Source organism: Polypterus senegalus, chromosome 3 (assembly GCF_016835505.1).
Source record: "Polypterus senegalus isolate Bchr_013 chromosome 3, ASM1683550v1, whole genome shotgun sequence".
Taxonomy (NCBI): domain Eukaryota; kingdom Metazoa; phylum Chordata; class Cladistia; order Polypteriformes; family Polypteridae; genus Polypterus; species Polypterus senegalus.
In genome coordinates this window covers 218,198,799-218,221,082 of record NC_053156.1, presented here as the reverse complement: position 1 = coordinate 218,221,082, position 22,284 = coordinate 218,198,799, and the positions used below count along the sequence as shown (strand labels likewise).

Here is a 22,284-nt window from a genome sequence, read left to right as displayed (position 1 = left end):
GCTCACAGGGCAGCAGTTGTGAGAATCAAAAACAAGCATGTAAAATTGTATAAAATGGGGATCCTGTATTAACTTTTCAATTATTGACTGAATAAGTTTTCACCTGGACTAAAAAGTGTTTGGCTTATTTTTTTAATGTTTATGCATTATATAGCAGCAAACACAGGAGTCGATGGATTTGCTCTAATGATGTTAATATAAGAAGGCTTTTCTACCTTCTAAAATAAGTGAAAACTTTCTCTGAACATTTCACTCAAAACTTTTGGTTAGAGAGCCACTGTTTCCTAAGCACATGTAACCTGACCGAACAGAAATATGCTCCGTCAGAACTGAAAGCACTTTGAACTGAAAAGCCCACCTGCCACTGAAGCTGGAACGAGCTTCCTGACGACGGTTTTTCATCATTGCCTTGTATTCGCCAACCCGCAGCCGCCGGCCCTCCACAATGCAGGTGCGTTTGGGACGGGGCTTGTACTTGTAATCAGGGTAGCGTTCCAGGTGCTGCCTGCTCAGTCGTGCCTGCTCCTCATAATAGGGCTGCTTCTCCTGATTTGACATTGCCTTCCAGCGAGACCCTGAAAATCAAGTCAATGTAAGTAACAGAAAATGAAAACAACTTGTTCAGCAAGCCACTTTAAAGGACCTTTTAACTTGCAGAAATTATAGGAAAGCAGAATCATTTGTACATCACTTCAATTGTGAATTTATTTTTAACATAGCCAGTGAGGGTCATTCTGATTTCAGCAGGTGCTCAACCACTTAAATCAAATTTAAAAACAATCTAACAACATATGTAATGCAAAGGAACATAAACATACTGTAAAGAATTTTCAAATAATAAGCAAGTCTGCAAATAAGAGCACCTAATACATACATTTCCTTCTGCTCCACTTACCAACAATTGTTAAATACTTCAACTTGACCTACATTAATCCTGACGTCAGATATGGTATGTGATACAGTCAGATAACAATTCATTCTTCCTTCATTGTTGGCAAACAGTAGCTATGCAGGATGAAGAACAGTAGCAGTGACAGCACAGGCGACATGAGTCTGCATTCAGCTGGTGTCATCTCCCTGGGTCCCCAGGAGATCATGAAAGAGCAGCAGGTGCAACAGCTAAAATAAGCTTTGCAAAGTTGCTGCTGTTTGTTACATGCACTCTCTTTCTCTGCCACCAAAGGCATTCAATAAAGAATAAAACCTCGAAGGAACTGAAAATTGTCCATAAGGACTTACATCATTATTATACAAGGATGTAGTTGAAAAATATATTGTCCTAACTCACCTAGTATCTTGCTGATGCTAGAATTGTGCATGTCTGGGAAGGCCTGTAAAATGCGACGTCGTTCATCTTTAGCCCACACCATAAAGGCATTCATAGGCCGCTTGATATGCTCAGCAGATGGTGGTCTGGAATCCGGAAAGCCTCTTGACCCTATGCCCGAGAGTCCACCTGCTGAGAGACCAAAGAACCATTACAAGCTATGCTTGGCAATCATTCACTGCCTCATCCACTCTTTCCTTGATGCTGAGATTTTCATTATATAGCCTACATTAATACAGTAAGTGTTTGTGTTAAAGACTGTAAGTTTCAAAAATACACAAAATTAAATGTAAGGAGAAGTACCACCAGGACACCAGGGGTGTGTCCCAATCAATATAACCCTGTCCATCCCTGCACCAACCTTCAGAGTCACTACTGTTGTCTTCTTGTCGGGGGTGCCCATCTTCTGTCCGCTCTCTTGTACGAAGAGGTTCCCCTCTTATATCCTCCTGAAATTGATCAAAACGTTGCAACAACATGTTAAAATAAAAATTTGGCTTACCCTATCACACAGATATCACACGCCTGACACATATGCAAATATCCAAAATGAGCAACACCCAAACCCACAAGAGGAGAATGTAGAAACTCCACATATAGGGTGGTTCAAATCTAATTATGCAGATCCGGATCGTCTGGATGACTTTGATATATGCGGGGACAATTCTAATTCGGTGCAAAGATGATTCTTCATGTCTTCAGTTTGCACACTTCTCGATGGTCCAGGATTTTTTAGGTGGTTGTCTATGTAATAAACTTAATAAGTTACAGCATAATGAAAACTGCATAATTAAAACTGAACCACCCTATACACAGTGATCAGTCAGTACTACTGCACCATGCTGTCACCCAAATTACATCTTATCTCATTTTGTAAAACCACATTTCCTGGTGAAGGTCATGGCAGCAAGCCAAGTCAAGTAGGTCAGCCCAGACTTCCCTGTCTCCAGCTACAGATTCCAATTTTTCCTGGAATATTCCCAGATATTCTCAGGTCAGTCAAGAGGTTTAATCTCTTCAGCATAAGGATTCCCTTTGGGAATGCCACATTGTCTCTACCCAGTATGATGTACCCAGAACAGCACTAGGGTAAGCTGCCCAAGGGGAATGTTTATGAAATGACAAAACCACCTCAACTAGCTCCTCTTGGTCTGGAGGAGCATTGATTCTACTCTAAGGCTCTTCCAAACCATTTAGCTTCTCAGCCTATCATAGAGTGTTAGCCCTGCCACCCTATCAAGAACTCATGCCCTCATCCTTTCGGTCATTATGCACAGCACATGACCATAAGCGAGGGCAGGGACTTAGATAGACCTTTGAATCGAAAATTTTGTCTTTAGACTCGGCATCTGCTTCACTACCACTGACTGGTACAGCATACCCGCAGAACAGCTGCTGCCACTCCAATCCACTTGTCAATCTCACATTTCGTTTTTCCATCACTCGTGAACAAGATCCTGAGATAATTGAACTCCCCCACTAAGGACAGCTGTTCCCTCCTTACATGGAGAGATCACTCCAATCACTTCTAAGAGGGAACCATGACCTCAGACTTAGAGGTGGTGATCCTCACCCCAGCTCCTTCACACTTGACTGCAAATCGCTTGAGTTTGTCAGGAAGGTCACCATCAGATGTGGCAATGAGCAAAACTTGATTACAATATCTCCATTGCCAAAGGCCTAGTCCATGTAGGTCTTTCCAGCCTATGCCTGAAACTAAATCAGCACAGCACCTGACACTCACCTGGGTTATGTGGGTTGCCCAACCACTTGGAGCTCATTAGTGAACAGCACCCCTGGGCCTGACTCCAGATAAACCTATCCCAGGCAGGGTACACTATTCTTTAGTTTGTACTGAGGGTAATTGTGAACCATTCCTTGTCTGACCTTTCAGTCCAAACTTGCTCACTACAGGAGACCCCACTAGGAGCACAAAGCTGCAGACGACCTAGCTCTGACCGGTCAAAAGGAGCACAAGCCTCACCATGCTAAGGTGATGACCGTGGGTGTGGGACCCAAATTACAATGAGGCTTAATTCAACTTCATAGAATTTAAAATCTAATCTAAACTGAGTTACTGATAGCCTCATTTATAAAACCGTAATAATAATGACAACAGCTGCTGTTGCATTCTTCAAACATCAGCATGTTTAAAGAACAACAGAAACATGTGCAGGAAATCATAACGTAAAAAATGAAAACACCTATAAAGCTGCTCTTAACAACTCTTGACATTAGAAGGGGCAGCTAATCCATTTAGCCTTCTGTTTTATGTATTTCTGGTAATTAAGTTTATAATTGGAATTTCTGCCTCCCTGCTATACCGCTTCTATCATGACACGACACTTTGAATTTTCTGTCTTTAAAAGAGCTATGTATTTTTTCTGACTTTCGACTATGATTTCGGTATTTCCACTTTGTGATGATAAAATATATGATCGCACGTCTCTGACTGTGATCTTTCTTCATTGATCTCACGGAGGCATGATGGTGCAATAGTTGGTACTGATGCTGCACAGCTGCGATTGCCTTTCTGGCCACAATAATCGGTCCTGTATAGTTAGCACACATTTTGCTAGCCTTCAGGAAAACTTTAGCTGACTTGACTAAATTATAATGGTGCAATCATCTTTAATCCTTCCCTATTGACTTCAATGCATTTTGCTGTGTTTGGCGATATTTGTGGACACTTCTATAATTTCTCTGAACTCGAGGCAATCATAGAGTTTGCTCATCACTAGTGGGGATTTCATTTTTGACATTAGTTCTTAACTTTAATTTTCATTTTAAGGATATTATTTTTCATTACCATCTTGTCTTATTTATTTACTTGATGACATTTTGGTAATGTGTTACTTTCTTTTCACACTGACGTAGGAAAGGGGATTAGTGACATAACTGGTATTTACGGTAATGAACACTGCGCCATGCAGTAGGTTCAGTATCCCTCAAACATTTCTAAATCTTAGCAATACTTATCTTTTTTTATAAATAAGCCTTAGTGTGCAGTTTTAATGTTTGGCTTTCAACCTTGTGCCATTCACAACACACGTGTTTGCTTTCCCTATTGGTTTTGGTTATTTGGTCCTGTCTATTTTCTGACTTTGACATTGGTTAGATCCCTAACTAATATACATCTTTGAGCAGTCTTGTCATTGCCTGGTTTCTTTACACCTAATTAATAGTTCTGGTCACGTGTCCAGCGATCATAATACACATACATTAGGGTTTCTTCCCCAACATCTAAGGCTGCACACTCATCGCTGACACTATAGGGAATAGATATGTACTTTTCTGCTTCACAAGATGGCTTTTCCTTAAAAGAATAGTTGGCAAAAGCTTGTCCTGAAAAGGGGCAACACAAAAGGACAACCAGGAGGTCTAGAGTAAGATGTTAAGTGAAAAGTTGTGGCCTAAATATAAAAAGCAAGGGTCAGAAATAAAAAAGTAAAGAAACAAGGCAACAGCAAGTCACTAGAATTATCATAATGCTTGGATAACTGGAGTGCTGTGCCACCATCTTTTATATGCCTACAGCCATGGCATCATGGCATCCAGAATGGTTGATCAAACCACAATTAACCCACATCTTGCATACTGTTTCTGGAATTACATGGTATTTCAGAATTTTACTAAACAGGCAGATATATAGAGTCATACATATGCGCATAGGGGACAGTGAAGGACTCTGGTGATGGGAATTCTCTGATGACCCAGGGGTTGGTGTTCTGTGATAACACCGTCTCTGTTCTTCCTTCTGCTGACTGGCAATTGATGGCTTTTACACCGCTGACACTACTTTTCGTGTCTGTCCACCTGGACCTGCCTCTTCCTGCAGAAATATCTCACGGTTGGAAGAACTGTTGTCTGAAACAACACATCTTAATGCACTTACTTGTGCTTTTTTTATCTTTTTGAGATTTCAATTGGGTGCCCAAATACTTCTTACTGTCTCTGCTTGTTGATTACAATATTCATTAATAAGGGCAAAAGGCGTCAATGTTTATAGCACCTTTTAGTCTTCCCAAAGCACTTTTTTTCATTATCAAAATGGTAACAAGTTTGTACAACTAGAGCACAAGCAGATGGCTTGCTGAAAGGTAATGAATTACCTTAGCCATACCAGTTCAGTTTTACCTAAGCTCATACATAACAATTCTCTAATACAAAATGACTTTCCAGCAACCGAATAGTACAATTGGTTTTATGTTTCTATGAATGGGAACACTTTCAGTTTACTCATGCTGTGGTGCTGATTCACTTTGCATAACAAATGGATAACACTTTAGAATAAGGCGAAGAGTATCTAGTAGTCAGTTACTTCTGTACAGCATGACTTAACAAGCATGATGTTTAGTTTTAGTCAGACTTGCAAAGCACTGATGACAACGCCTTAATACTGGAACTACCTATGGTGCGTCAGTTACTGTTGTGTAACAAGACCTTAACAGAGGCTTTGTTTGTGTTACACTGTAACAAGAGACATTAAGGGACTCTAGCAAAGAAAAAAACTTTATTAATATATACAGTTTAATATTATTGTATTATTGTAATGGGCAACACAGTAAGGTGCCTTACAAGTATAAGGTTATGATTACCATTGTTCAAATACTGTACGTATATTTTTCATTTGGAGTGCTGGCAGGGACTCACTCAGGATGACACAGTATGTCCACTGTAAGAACTGAACTGGCAGCTTTTTGTTTATTAATTCCTTAAATCATTGGGCCGCACAAAGTTCTGGACAAAGGTTTTGCAAGCTATATCTCTGATGGTGTGAAGCTGTTCCGATCTGAAAAAGATTCAGCTACCTACAAAGATCATACTCACCTTTAAATTATGAAAGATTATTCATGACAAAATGAAACGCAATCCAACATGCATTTCATAATGCCATGTATATACACATTTTGACACAGTTTTATCGTGTCATAGTTAAAAACATCAACCAAATGATTGATTGCTTTTTAATATGGTATGGAATTTTTGTGTCATTTTAAAATGCAATAAAAAGCATATTGCATTTTAATTCCTGTCCATATATTGTATATGATAACTAAAAGTAAAACAAGTATAATGCATTTCACTTAGAGGCTGCTCCAAGTGTAGTGTATTTCAATTCAAGAGTGGTCATTAATCATGCCAAAACTGAATGTAATCAAATGACCAATCAGCATCAAAAGTTGGAGCAAGGGGTGTCAACAGCTGAGGTAACAGTATTTTGTGCTCTGGCAGAAAGCATAATTTTCATCAATTTGGAGTGATTAACTGAAACAGTGACAAGTATGTTTTAGGTCTTGCTGATAAAGTTTATTGTTATGTTTAGTTGCCTAAATAATGTATTACCTTATTTCAGTGGTTCCCAACCTTTTTTGGCCATACCCCACTAGGCCTTTGTCCCCCACTGTAACATATACCTTATTCTTATTATTACCTATTCAAAAGGTGAACTCCTACTCACGTGGATGAAGCCCATAATGTCATTAATTTGGTCTACACAAGCTTCCAAAGAACATGGACATAAAAGAGGGAAAGGATAGTTGAAGTACTGACAAAGAAATCACTAAGAAATTGGTAAATATATATATATATATATATATATTATATATATATATATTCGAGCGACTGGGAGCCCAATCGAGTCGGGCTACAAATTCTACATTTGTGAAATCCATACTTTCTCTGCAAATAATTATTTGTTTTTTTAAGTCCTTGAAATGGTTTTGTTATCATGGCACTGATTTGTGCTTAAAATAGACCTTTTCGGCCGATGTAACAAAGAGCTTCCTGTTTAAACGGGGTTGCGAGATGTGAACTCAGCTCTTCGGCGGACCTCATTTGATTTTTTCCGGCAAACAAATTTTTAAAACAAACCGTATTTTATGGCTCTAATCAAAGTCAGAGTAATAATTATGTTGGCGTGGTCATTTTAGATCTGAGATCGGCTAAAATTTAAACAATGACCGTTATTAATTCCCAGCTGTCATTACTCAGTTTTCCATTAGATGTTAGAAGGACGGATGCCAAAACCGAACTACCCAAAGATAGATTTTGATGTACCAAGCAAATGGCGATACGTTATAAATTACTAAGGTTCTGGAGCTGTCGAAGGGTTTAAGTCAGTTGACGATGTTCGTCCTGGAAAGTACACCCCACCAAACCAACGTTCCAAAAGCCAACCGAACTTACTGTTATCTGCTCAAACCAACATCGACTTACTATACTCGGCCGTCCAGTGGCATCACTGAAGCACTCTAACATTCTTAGCCAATCATTCAATACTGCATCCATGTTTGCCACGTTATGTTCTAACTACAGAGGCAGAGTCCCATTGCATGGTTCTAACTTGCATTGAGTTGAGGTATTGACACAAACATCATACATACGGATAGTATCAAATTATATATATATATATATATATATATGTATATACTATATATATATATATATATAAATATATATAAACTATATATATGTGGATATATATACAGGAGATATATATATATATATATATATATATATATATATATATATATATATATTAGGGGTGCAACGATACACAAAATTTACGGTTCGGTTCGGTACTTTGGTGTCACGGTTCGATATTTTTCGATACAAAAAATTTTCATGCCTTTTTAATTTGTAATTTATTAAAATTATATATATTTCTTTTAACTCAAAAATACAGTTTTTAAATTAAATGTTGCTGAAAAAACAAAATAATAAAAAAATAAAAGAGTTTGGAAACGAGTTTATTACAGAGAAAGGTCCCTTTCCAAAATAAAAGCTATGCTATACCCTTCTTCTGGGGTATATTCTCAGGTGCATATTGAACATATCATGTCCCCATAAAATGAACCACTCTCTGATGGACCTCCCCTCACACTCATCTTCTGGAGTGCTAGCACTTAGCTGCATATACAACAAAACAACTTAAATAAAAATATGTATTGCACAGAAATGCCTTCCTAAATATATTTTGAAACATTTGAAATGTTCTAAAAATAAGGTATCAACCACATACAGTTCTGCATTATTTGGGGATCCCTGACTGTATTTTCTATACTTGGTAGAATATAAAACAAACACACCCAATGGTACATGCTTCCTCAGTTTGTTTGCCCAGTTGATTTCATACAAGGGACGCTATTGGCGGATGGCTTAGAAGCTACCCAATCAGAGCACGTATTACATATTAACTAAAACTCCTCAATGCTATTAGATATGCCTCCTGCGCGGTGCTCGATTGTTTGCTTGTCTCTGCCTCTATCTCACCCTCTCTGACATTCTCTGCCTGACGGAGAGGGTGTGTGCTGAGGTGTTGTTTGCACAGAAGCTTTTTGCCTAGTGGATACGGATGCTCCTCTAAGAAATGCCGCTTTATCGAGGTGCGTCCAAAAGCTCACTTATTGATTTTTTGATTGTTTGCTTTAATCTCGCGCTCTCTCTCTCTCTGACGCTCTCTGCGCTTGACGGAGGAGATGTGAGCAGAGGGCTTTTGCACAGAGGCTGTTTGCTTAGAAGATAGGGATGCTCCTGTAAAAAATGCTGAAAGGCTACCTTCGCATTGATCCCTTCATTGCCACTGCTTTATCGCGGTGCTTGCATACTTAAAAGCCAACAGCCCTATTGATTTTTCATTGTTTACTTTACTCTCTTCTCTGACATTCTCCGCTCCTTACGCGCACTTTGAAGAGGAAGATATGTTTGCATTCTTTTAATTGTGAGAAAGAACTGTCATCTCTGTCTTGTCATGGAGCACAGTTTAAACTTTTGACTAAAGGGTGTTATATTTCATGTCTAGAGGGCTCTAATAATGTTAAAAAACGTATTTAGAAGGTCGTAAACAGGTTTTCTATGCTCTAACTGCGAAAATATTAGATTTATAAATAAAGAATCCTACTTCGTGGAAATTCATTTATCTGTCTGGAGCGGATTAACCGCGATAAACAAGGGTTTACTGTATAACTGTGCGGAGAATATTTACAAACAGTGTGGGAGAGTTTCTAAGGGCTTAAAATATATAAAAATAATCATACAAACATATGGTTTCTACTTCTGATTTTCACCTATCGCGGGGTTCTGGAACGCAACCCCGCGATCGAGGAGGGATTACTGTATATAATTTTGTATCGCTCAATACATATGCGCATCAACCGAAAGCACTGTATCGAACGGTTCAATATCGATACATGTATCGTTGCACCCTTAATATATATATATATATATATATATATATATATATAAAAATAATAAAAGGCAAAGCCCTCACTGACTGACTGACTGGCTGACTCACTGACTCATCACTAATTCTCCAGCTTCCCATGTAGGTAGAAAGCTGAAATTTGGCAGGCTTATTCCTTACAGCGTACTTACAAAAGTTAAGCAGGTTTCATTTCGAAATTCTAGGTGTAACGGTCATAAAGATCAACAACGACCGCCATATTGAACTTTCTTATTCATGGCCCCATCTTCACTAAATTTGGTAGGCGGCTTCCCTGCGCTAACCGAAACCAATGTACATACTTATTTTGGTGGTATGACGCCACTGTCAGCCGCCATATTGAATTTTCCAACATCACTAATTCTCCAACTTCCGTGTAGGTAGAAGGCTGAAATTTGGCAGGCTCATTCCTTACAGCTTACTTACTACAATTAAGCAGGTTTCATTTCGAAATTCTGCACGTAACGGTCATAACGGTCAACAACGTCCGCCAAGTTGAACTTTCTTATTTACGCCCCATCTTCACTAAATTTGGTAGGTGGCTTCCTGAGCTAACCGAAACCAATGTACGCATACTTATTTCGGTGGTATGACGCCACTGTCAGCCGCCATATTGAATTTTCTTACAAAAGTTAAGCAGGTTTCATTTCGAATTTCTACGCGTAATGGTCATAACGGTCAACAACGTCCGCCATATTGAACTTTCCAACGTCACTTATTCTCCAACTTCCCGTGTAGGTAGAAGGCTGAAATTTGGCAGGCCAATTCCTTACAGCTTACTTACAGCAATTAAGCAGGTTTCATTTCGAAATTCTACGCGTAACGGTCATAACGGTCAACAACGTCCGCCAAGTTGAACTTTCTTATTTATGGCCCCATCTTCTCGAAATTTGGTAGGCGGCTTCCCTGCACTAACCGAAACCAATGTACATACTTATTTCGGTGGTATGATGCCACTGTCAGCCGCCATATTGAACTTTTAATGGAAACCAATGTACATACTTATGTCGGTGGTATGACGCCACTGTCAGCCGCCATATTGAACTTTCCAATGTCACTAATTCTCCAACTTCCCATGTAGGTAGCAGGCTGAAATTTGGTACTTATTTCGGTGGTATGATGCCACTGTTGGCCGCCATATTGAACTTTTCAACAGTCTTTGTTACTTATGGGCCCATCTTCAAGAAATTTGGTACACAGGCTCCCAACGCTAACTGAATCCTACTTACGTACATATATACGCCCATAGCCTGCAGCTCGGTCACCGTGTGAGGCGGCGTTGGGTCCCCTATTCCAACGCCTCCCACGTTGTTGGCTGCCTGCCTGCCTATATAAGGCTGTCCGTCGCTCCAGTCTCTACATTCCCTTCCTTGCTTCGCCACGGGGATTCACGTCTCCCTACTGATAACTACAGCCTTTTTGTTTAATCCACAGCTTCTCCGCTGTTTTATTGTTTGTTTATTACAATTATAGTTATTGTATAGGTATTTTACACTTACTTTACATTGCTCAGGTACCAATTTCCTTTATCATTCCAGCCCCCATTACCATGTCTATCGAGATGATCACTATCGATCAAAGAACTATCACTTACCGAGTGGTTTCCATGCCCGGAGATACCACCTACCTTTTCCATTCTCTCACACTCTTGATATCCGGAGGAACATTGTGTCTTATGTATTGAATGACTGGGACAGGTTCAAGGTGTGGACTGATGACGGTACAGGAGATAATTATTCTACACAGGAGCACTATAAGAGTGAAATGCTTAAGCCCTTCACCTATGGTTCTGCATGTGAGTTGATCGCTGCCGCTGAAATGTTCGGTTGTCGCTTTCAAGTGTACCGAAATGGCCAAATATTTTATACCTTTCGACAACCGCCAATGCCTCTTAAACATCTTAGATTCACAGGTGACGATTTCAGTAGTGGACACTTGCAACGCTTGACAGATGCCGAATGTCACTTCAATACAACAAATCATGCAAATGAATAATTGAAACAAACCATGAAACTCAAACCGATTATGACAGCAGCAATCCAAGCTGTGAGATTTGAGACAAGATTACTGTTCACATGGCCAACTGTAAGTTGCATGCTCAAGAGTAAGCTCAGCGCACAGCTTGGTCATGTTACAACCGGAGGGCCGAACTGACAACATGGTATACAAAGAGATCCTTAACAAATAATTGTTGGCATATTTTCCCTCAGTTTAAAAAAGTTAAATTTTCTTCTTAATAAAAATTTTAATGCAGTACTTCGGCGCTGCGAAGCGCGGGTGTTTTGCTAGTATATATATCTCCTGTATATATATAATATGAGGTAATATGAAAAAACAACAAATACAGTTTTGAAAAAAAATAATAAGCGACGTGATATTTAATAAATATAAAATAACTTTAATGACAGCTTTTTCTGTAATATTTTGATCATTTTATATTTTGGTTATATTGCAAAATTTTATAATCATTGTTGCAATTTATATTATTTTAATGGTAAAAACAATTTCTAAGTAGAAAAACCTAAACCAGTTGTACAATCATAAATTAAAGGGTTCTTCACCATCCCTTCTATTTTTATATAAAAATATAAATGTTTCTGTAAAAAATAAAAATTATTTGTTTATTTTTTTCTATCATTTTTAACAGTGAATTTCTGTTTTTTCATTTCATAAATTTAGCATACCTAAATTCTCAAATTGTCCCCCTAAAAAATCAAATTGACCCCTAGTAGGGAGTGCAGCTCACGTTGGGAATCACCGCCTTATATCATATGGTTTCATTCTTCTACTGAAAGTCAAGCATATTTGGGGGAATAATGGAGTATGGATGTACATAATCGTATGCTGCAGCTCCTCAGGGCATTAGCTTTTCAATTGTGTTCTAAGGATGTTAGTGTAGTAGTTGGAAATATTTCTCCTGTTGCTGCTTCTGATTTACCAGCCCTTCCCACCAGCCAATTGATATGGAAGAGAATGGAATTACACCTTCCAACTCTTCAATAAGACGATGGATCCCTTGCCTTATCAACTCCGTGTTAGCGATCTTTAGCAGTGGGTGTATACATTTGTGAAAGGAATGCCACTTACCCCAACTGTTGATGCCTGCTGCCCCATCTTTTGACTCTGTAATCATTTCATTACAAGTATATTCAGTTTTGGCTTGAATAATGCATGTTCTTGAATCAAATTGCATTACACTTAGAGCAGCCACTAAGCAAAATGCAGTGCATTTAACTTTGCTTTTAGTTAACACATGCAATCTTTAGACATGAATTTAAATGCAATACAGTTTTGTATTGTATTTTAAACTGACACGAAAACCACGTGTCAAAATGAAAACCCATCATGTGCATATGCATTGCATTGCAATGTAGTTAACATGTTGGAATGCATTTAGTTTTGACATAAAAATTCTAACATAAAAAATGGCTTTATACTGCAAAGTCTTTTCCAGACCAAAGGCTTGCTGCGGCAGCCTACTACACAGTTTAGAATAGCCAAGGGCCACTCAAATAGGTGCTTGCAACTGTCTTCAGCTGCCAGTCTAATGGCTACTGATCACTGTCAGTATGTTTAGACCACTTGCATACTGGCTAGTTGCTTTGGCTTTAGAAAAGTCAACATATGTCAAAAATATTTAACGACATCCCCAAACAGACTACATCATGAAATACACATTCTAATTATTAATAGCATGGCATATAAAAAAAAACAAATTATTTAATGTAGGTCCTATCACAGTAGGCCCATACACAAACATAATAATAACAATAATTTGTTTTATTTGAAGGTGCCTTTCATGGCACCTAAGTACACCTAACAAAAGTAAAACAATACAATAAAAACAATTAAAATAAAGTATCATTATGTAAATGTAATAAAAGTATATAAAACCATATAGTCGAGGAGCAAAATCAGGGAAGTGGGCAAGTATAAAAAGATAAGTTTTAAGTCTGGATTTGAAATTGGGAACTGAATCAATGCTGCAGATATCTTGAAGGAGGGAGTTCCAAAGACTAAGAGCAATGAAGCTAAAATATCTAAAGCCCATATTAAATAAATGAACAGAGTGTGTAACAAGGAGGTTTGAATAAAAAGATCTAAGAGTATTAGCAAGTGTATAAATGTGTAACAGATCTGAGAGATACTGGGGTGCCAGATTACGAAGAGCTTTGAATGTCAATAGCAAAATCTTGAAATCAATGCGATATTTAACAGGGATTCAGAGGCATTCAAATTGTTATGGCGGTTCAGGTAATAATAATGAGCAGCAGTATTCTGAACCAGCTGAAGCTTATGCCAAAGCTTGTGAGGAAGACCATCCAGCATAGAATTTCAGTAATCAATGCAAGATGTTACCACAGCATGTACAAGGATACCAGTACTATTAGATAAGAAATGGATGAAGATGGTTTATATTACGAAGGTGAAAATATGTAGACAGGGTAATGCTATTAATGTATGCTTTGAAAGATAGAGGGCTGTCAAGGATGACCCTAATTCAGCATCAAATATAGAAATTTAGCAATTTTCAGTATTACTGAAGACCAGCATAATTGGCACATGGAGAAGGAGGGTGGCTAGTTACCCATTCCTCTCATTAAATGCTAACGCTGTATCTACCCTTTTCCTTTAGCTGCCTCCAGAGTTAGGATCAAAGTCTTTAGACATCAAACACCCCTAATCCCTGTATAATATGATCGGTCAAAACACTTTAGGCAGAGAACACCCTTAATTCATGCATAATGTGCTCAGTCAAAAATCTTTAGGCAACACACTCCTTTAATCCTTGTATAATATGGTCGGTCATAATTTGCTCAGGACTCCATTATACTACATTTTCTCCTTAAAATGCCTCTGTTGACATGTCAGCATTAATGGATTCAGGATGATCAATCAGTTCATCGATATGTTGTACAGTGTAGCACAGTGGAAGTGTGCTTGGCTCATAACGCAGAGATACATTGATCTAAACCATCCACTGCTATGTGGGTTTGGTGGAGCAGTTAAGACACTAGTACCTAAACCCCAAGATTGCCCATTCAATTCCCCTCAGTAACTCACTAGGTCATCCTGAGCAACTGACTTAACCTGACTGTGCTCCCTCTGTAAAGAATTTGTGCAAACAGTTGTAAATGTTGGATAAAGACGTCCGCTCAGCTGCCAAGCATGCAGCTCTTTCAGCAGTTGTAGCTTTACTCTCTTCTCTGGTATGTTTTTATAAGAACAATAAACTGTCTTGATGAAACCCAACCAGTGCTAATCACATAATAAGAACTGCAAAAGCATGGGGGATTTGCTATAATATTGGTTTGTTTACTAATATTTACAGACAAGTGACCGTGAGTTGGACTAGTGAATTCCAGAGGATGACAAAGCTTATCTGAGCCAATAAAAAATGTTGTTTCTTAAAACATAACAGCTGATTCTAGGGTTCTTTTATAAAAACTCAATTCAGAGGTCAGGCTTCGTTTAAGTAGACTTTACCTTTCGATCAGAGCTGTCCCTGTCACGTCCATCAATCCCATGGCTACGTAGCAGTTGTCTAGCATCATGAATAGCCTTTGTCACGGCATCTCCTTCACCAAGAAATCCTGTGAAAACAAGAAGCATACGCAGGGCATCTAAAACGTGTTAATAAACCCTCAGAAAATGCTATTCCTTTCACAACATTCATATATTAACTTCAGATTTTTTTTTGTTAAATCAGACTTTTATATTTTATATCTAGTTGATGTCCTTATCCAAGGTTGTTTACAGGATCAGCTGTCTCCATACTTTTTTATTTACATCAGATTTAGAAAGTACTCAGATGCCTTCTGCACACATTAATTTATAAATGGATAAATTTGCCATTTTTGCCCATCAATCTACATCAAATAACCCATAATGATAAAGTAAAAACATGTCAAGCATGTAACCTTTTAAGCTCCATTTGCATAAACCCCTTTCTTATAACTCATACCTTGAAGATCTGGAATCTACCTTGGTTCTTTGCACCATGGGAACCAAAATTGCATACAGTACAGCAGATGAGGTCTCATCAGTGTGTCATAAAGCTCAAGCATAACCTACTTTGACTTCTACTCCACACATTGTGTGTATATAACCTAACATTTCCTTAGCTCTCCTAATGGCTTCTGTATGGTTTTACACCTCCTACTGTGTGTGTACTAATATTAAATTACATTTGCTTAAGCTTGGACTCTGCCCTGATCTTTCTGTAATGATGTGCCTAATTTTTGGTGATCTTCTGGTTTTTTCCTTGTTTGGTATCATCTGTAAATGTAACAAGCTTGCTATTTATATTCCCATTTAGATTATTTATATACTGTATATTAGAAAAAGTAGGGGCTCTAGGACTGGTTTCTGAGGAGAAGTCATTTTAATACCCCTAATTCAAAAACTGTTTCTTGCACCACCAACCTTTGCTTTCAGTGTGAACAGCCATACCATGAATCTTTTATGACCACAGTCAGTCAGGACCACAGTTTTACATCTTCAACCGAAGGACAGTGCCAAGTTTTACAGCACAGTGTTCCTGTCACTTAGATAAGGCATAGTTATCCACACACAGGCCATGGGGTAAATGCCGCCTACAGGCCATTATGAACAATACTGCACATCCTCTCTGTGACACACTTAGGCCAGGTTTATATTTCACACAATGCAACACATGATACTGCTACAGAAGGGTTTTACTGTTTATACTTGCGCGTGTACCTTACACAAATCTGGAAGATTTCACCAGATGGCAGTGCAAGATATCATCACGGTGAGAAAACGTTCGGATTCGCTGTTTTGTGAATTACCACACTATCACTGAAAAGGATGTTTAATGATTACATCCATCAATACGGGAATGTGCCCATTCCAGCAAGCATCAGGCACGAGAAAGAAACAAAATCCCTGGACAAGACATCAGCTCATCACAAGGTGGACACGTGCACATACACACATACACTAGCATCATTTTAGCATCACCAGAACTCCAAAACTTTATGTCTTTGGAAGGAAACCGGAGCACACTATGGAAACCCATCAGGAAAACATGCAAACACCAGGCAGGGAACAGAAAGGATGTGAATACCTGTGAAGCAGATTGTGCAGTCACAAAATGTGTAATTATTATCAGTATTCATTATTTAAATGAAGTTAATGACTTATTTGTAAAATGTAACATATATACTTTAATGCATTTCATCATGAAAATGATATGAAGTATAAATCTAAGGATTCTGAATGTGTGGCGATTGCTGCTTTCAGTTCAGGAGGAAGCCCCAAAAGCACATGGCGATTAACAACTGGGTTGATTTTAAGATGACGTTTACAACAGTCTACTTTAATGATAAAGTAAACTACGAGGTTAAACTGGACATCTCGAGATTAAAGCCGAAATTTCCACTTCAATCACATAATAGACGTTTTCACCATGCCCTGAATTTTTTTCTTTGTGGTTCAAATATGCAGTCATACATTCTGATGCTGTTGTGATGGTGCAAAAAGAAAAAAAAAATAAAGACGGCACAGCAGATGGTATGTGAGACTTTAAAATGTATCGTGTCATTACAATCGGGAATATGCCATGCTTGAATATCAAAGCACCACGAATGCATTTATATATTGGCATTTTGCTTCACCACATCGAAACATTTATCGAACATCAAAGCAGGCACATCGATCCTTTAGGATTCCCAAAGCGGCTTTCTGTCACATGTAGATAGTAAACAGAGACTCTGACGTCATAGTTCGACTTTTATCACACTGCGTCCCCTGACTTTTTGCTGGTACTGCAACTTGCAGACGCATTGCATTAATTTCTAAGGACGTGCTCAAACAACGCATCAAATGAACACTGGGAAGGCGTGGTGGCCATGACACGAGTGCTTACGCGTTCTGAGCGTGAAGTATAAACGAACCCTAACATTGAATGCTTTTAGCCAATTAATTATTCAGCAGAAATTTGTCGAGAAATGCTACTGGGGCTCCTTTATACCTATGACAATACACTTTTATAATGCCTCACTGTGACTATTTATTTTATCCTTAGTCAAGTCAGAAGTTTTTCTTTTTTTTCCTTTTAGGTAATTTTGGTGTGAATTTAAAGGGGTCTGTTGTTTTTTGTTATAATAAAATAAAGTACTGTATATCTAGACAGGCAGTGTGGCTGCGTAGTTAAGGCTATGGACTTCAAGTCCTAAGGTTGTGGGTTCAAATCCTGCTATTGACACTGTGTGACCATGTGCAAGTCACTTGACCTGCCTCCAACAGGAAAGCCAAAAGAAATGTACCAATTGTATTTCATAGTGTATGTTGGATAAATGCATCAACCAAATAAGTAATAATCAATTCTGTCTACAATTTCCAAATTAATGAGTAATTTATGGATGGATAAGTCCTTTTGCAGCGAGTGCTGCTTAGTCATTGCATATGTTCTATACCGATAAACCCATTGAATGATCTATTTGAATATCTTTATCCATATGGTCATTTTTGTCTTCATCTGAATGTTAAAACACAATAATGTGCAATGACATTTGGGATTCTTGCACTTACCCAGTGGAAGGCTTGGTCTAGTAGGGCTGTTTTGAAGATCCAATGATTGTCCGAAGCCCACATCCAGGCACTGGGGGCTGGAGGATTTCCGTGGCTCCAGGCCTTTTTGTTTGGACGTAAGGTTAAGTGGTTGAGATGCCTCCTGGATTCAGTGAAGTATAAAAGTATTTAGATGATAACTGAAATTCTTTAACTTCATCACATGCTCATTGGTTCAAAACTGCCAACCAAACAGGAAAAGTAATATCTAAATAATTTTTTTTTATATTCTAATACACACAGCTAAATGTGTGAATTTCAAAACCAGTGAAGACAAATACAATGGGTCACAGAGTGAATGAAATGAAGACTCCCCAAAACGAATTCAGAGCTACTGTTCAAGATGGCAACTTATACACTCAAGTTTCACTCTACATAGAGAGCAGCACTTGCTTTGGCAGCTCTCAGCCCTGTTGTCAGAAGTCCGCATTTACTCACATCTATGTGGACACATTACTTAATTCCATAAGATTACTGTTTTCATACGATTTTGACATTTGAGCGCCCTGTAGTATCTTTGCCCAGTGTCTATTTGAATCCAGTAATTCCCACATCTTTGAAGAACTCCCTATCCTACTGGACAAATCAACGGGTCAAATTGTAAACCCAGCAACCCAAGTTAAGCCAAGATATATACAATACCTGCATGTGGACGGGTCCATTTGACCTCTTCACAGGAGCAGAGTGGGGATTGGGAAGCATCTGGATTGGATAATCTACTGGACAACAGAAGGGAGGCATCATTAGGAAAGGATAAAGAGCTCAACAGTAGGAAACTCTGCCACAAATGAAAAGAGGTAAAGTGAAATAAAGTTAGTAGGAGGAGAAATACAAGGAACAATGCAATGGCAGGGCTAGGATTAGCCAAAAGATGGAGTTAAATGCAAATTAATGAGCATTTTGATTATTAATTATAGTAACAACTGGTAAATATTATGATTAAAAAAAATGTTTTTACATATTTACCAGAGTAACAATTAAATACAAATAATCAACGTAACATGCATACTATAACATTCTCAACCACCCCCAACCCTCATATCCCCCCATTTAATCAAAGTCAGACTTGCACGGCTAACATAAGCAAGAAGTCAGCCCTGTATGGAGTGTTTGTTTCCATTACCAAGTAATGCAACTTATTCATCTTTGAGATTTGAAAGGAAAACCACAGTGCCAAGAAACAGACTCTATACAGTGTCACACACGTCCGCATGAGAGGCAGCTAAAGGGCTTGAATGACGGAAATTTCATGTTGGACCAGAGGAGGGAGGAAGGAGTGCATTAACCCTTTTTCTTTTTCTCCTGCAGACCACTCTTGGGAGATTCTGCCTGGCCCTAATAATGCCACTTCTGGTTCCGGCCCCGACGACGTCATTTCTTCTGCCTCCCTTTAAAACTGTCATTTTTCCACTTATGCACCAGTTCTGTTTTGAACTCAGTGAAATTTGTTGCTTTACCTTGTTTGGAATCCACTTCAATATACGGGGTGGGATACCCAAACCTTTTTGTGACTCTTTTTGTCTTATTATTGTGACAACAGATAATGGCCAGGTTTGGGATTCAAGCCAAGCATGCTGGAAATGTGAAGCGACAAGATTTACGACTATGCAAACAAAAAGTTAAGGGACTTAGAGCTTCTAATTCCACCAGTCTGTTTTGTTGATTTTTAAGAATAAAATGAATGTGTATGAGTCATTCTGATAGAGCAGAATGATAATGAATAAACACAGTAGAATATTTAATAGAATGACATGTTCCACAAACCAAAAGAACATTTAATAAAATGGCATGTTTGACAAACCAAAAGCATTGTTCTCATGTTAAGGAGCAGGTTGGACCAAAACCCTAAAGCCACTTTGGTCCTCTCATTATTCACCTCTCATTTACAGTTCACAGGTGTTTTATAAGTATTTTTAGCACCTTTCTCATAAATGTATTTTTCCTAGAAATGTAGCTTGCTGTCATCAGACATTTCAATTGCCAAAATACTGTAACTGTTCACCACCCAGGGCATTTCAATTCAGAAATTCAAACTTATCCAGGGTTGGTTTCAGCTTTATGACCAGTGCTGCCTTGACAGACCTTTTTTTTTTGTACAAGCGAACATGGATAGGTGAGATCGTCAATCTGCCCAATAGATGATTTACAAGCGTAACGTCACAGGGACATTTTACAGTGCTGATTTTGTAAGCAGCCAAAGATTATCTCCCATGAGCTAAAATATGTGAATCACAAGCATTCAGCATTTGTTTTTATTAGTGTAGATGTCAGTGTTGTATAGTAACAAAGTACAAATACTTACTGTACTTGAGTTTGTTTGGAAAAATGTCTGCTTCACTTGAGTATAAAGCTTTCTGTCTTCTTTTTTTACTTCTACTTCACTATATTTTCATATGCAAATAGGTGTTTTTACTCCAATATATTTTGCTAGACACATTCGTTACTGCAATAATTAAACCAGGAAACAAATAGGCTATGCAAATAAAGTATGTACAATGCCTTGCTTTGTCAATTATCTAAAACAAGGGCTTGCCCAGCTTTAGGAACAACTGGGTTAATGAAAGTTTGTGTATATGAAAAATCAAATGTGTGCCACTGGTGCTAACACCTGATCATCTATGCAGTCATCCCAAGTACACCCTGATGCAGTCTGTGCTAAAGGACAGGGCTGGATGTAGGTCACCCGCAAACCCAGTCTCAGTTCTTCTCTGTGCGGACACTGTGTTCAGACAGTGTCTTCATGGTGGCCTACCAAATAAGGTAGGGCTTGATCTGCAAACTACAGAGAGGATGTTTGTGCATCATGTGCTGTGGTTCCCTCACTTTTTTCATGTGTGTTACTTATGTCTACCCAGGGCAAGTTCTAGCTAGGCAGTATTATTATTATTCAGACAACAGAATTTAAATTTTAATAACTAATATTCTTATTAAACTAATTCCATGAATTTTTATGTAGTTTGTGTTATGTGAACAAAAATCTGGGCCATTTTGGGTGCCATGGAATGTTTAAAAATGTTTTCTATTTAAAATTACTTGTAATTAGGTTTTGAAAATTAATTTCATGAAGTGGTTTTTCAGGAACGAATTAGCTTCTTCTTAAAGGGGAGAAGCCTGTGGACCTTTCCTATTAACAACCTGCCCAGTGAATTAGAATACAATCATTAAGTTGTCTTCTCATACTAAATATCACGGCTTCAAGATGCAGTGTCGAGGCTCATACTTCAGTGATTTCAATATGATTCACACACAAAAAGAAGGTGGCGAGACAGACACACACACAGGCGCATGCGAGACAGACACACACACAGGCGCATGCGAGACACACACACACACACTCACTCACCAAACAGACAGACACACACACACAGGCTCGCGCGAGACAGACACACACACACAGGCGCGCGCGAGACAGACAGACAGACAGACACACACACAGGCGCGCGCTTAAGAGAGACACACACGTGAGAGACAGACACACACACACACGCACACAGGACCGCGCGAGACACACACACACACACTCACACTCACTCACCAGACAGACAGACAGACACACACAGGCGCGAGACAGACAGACACACACAGGCGCGCGCGAGACAGACAGACACACACACACACACTCACACACAGGCGCGTGCTTAAGAGAGACACACACGTGAGAGACAGTCACACACACACACGCAGGCCCGCGAGAGAGACACACACACATACACAGGCATGCGCGTACATTGTTGCAATGTTACTTTTCTTGGTTGTTTATTAAATTACGGATTTTTCAAATGTTCATTTTTTTCCCTGTGCTTAAAACTCATTAAAAAAGTGTTTTTAGCAAGCAGGTCATAAGGCTATAGTGCAAACTCTTGCAGTGTTAGTTTTCTCTGTTGTTCAAGGTTTTCTTAGTGTTATTCAATGTTTTTACATTTAGTTTACTATTACACTGTGCATTCAATGGTATAATTAACTATATTTGTGCTTAAAAATTTAAAAAAATATATATTTACATACAGTTCATACAGTCTGGAACGGATTAATTGTATTTACATACAATCCTATGGGGGAAATAACTTCGGTTCACAAACAAATCGGGTTACAGCCAGAGTTTTGGAACGAATTATGGTCATGAACCGAGGTTCCACTG

The 22,284-nt window shown here is 38.6% G+C and overlaps 1 protein-coding gene across 7 annotated transcripts in view; it reads right to left on the bottom strand.

The window, feature by feature from the left end:
- The window catches only part of LOC120525853 (transcription factor SOX-13-like), a 186,389-nt gene that overhangs the window by 22,333 nt on the left and 141,772 nt on the right, over positions 1-22,284 (bottom strand). For 5 of the 7 annotated variants that reach the window (XM_039748487.1, XM_039748481.1, XM_039748484.1 and 2 more), the window contains 6 exons: positions 18,789-18,865; positions 18,108-18,249; positions 15,039-15,145; positions 1,689-1,776; positions 1,289-1,459; positions 359-575 (listed from right to left, as the gene is read on the bottom strand). In XM_039748487.1, coding sequence (XP_039604421.1) covers positions 359-575; positions 1,289-1,459; positions 1,689-1,776; positions 15,039-15,145; positions 18,108-18,249; positions 18,789-18,865 — 802 coding nt within the window. The remainder of the gene's footprint in view (positions 1-358; positions 576-1,288; positions 1,460-1,688; positions 1,777-15,038; positions 15,146-18,107; positions 18,250-18,788; positions 18,866-22,284) is intronic. The other 2 variants (XM_039748486.1, XM_039748485.1) reach the window with 2 other exon arrangements.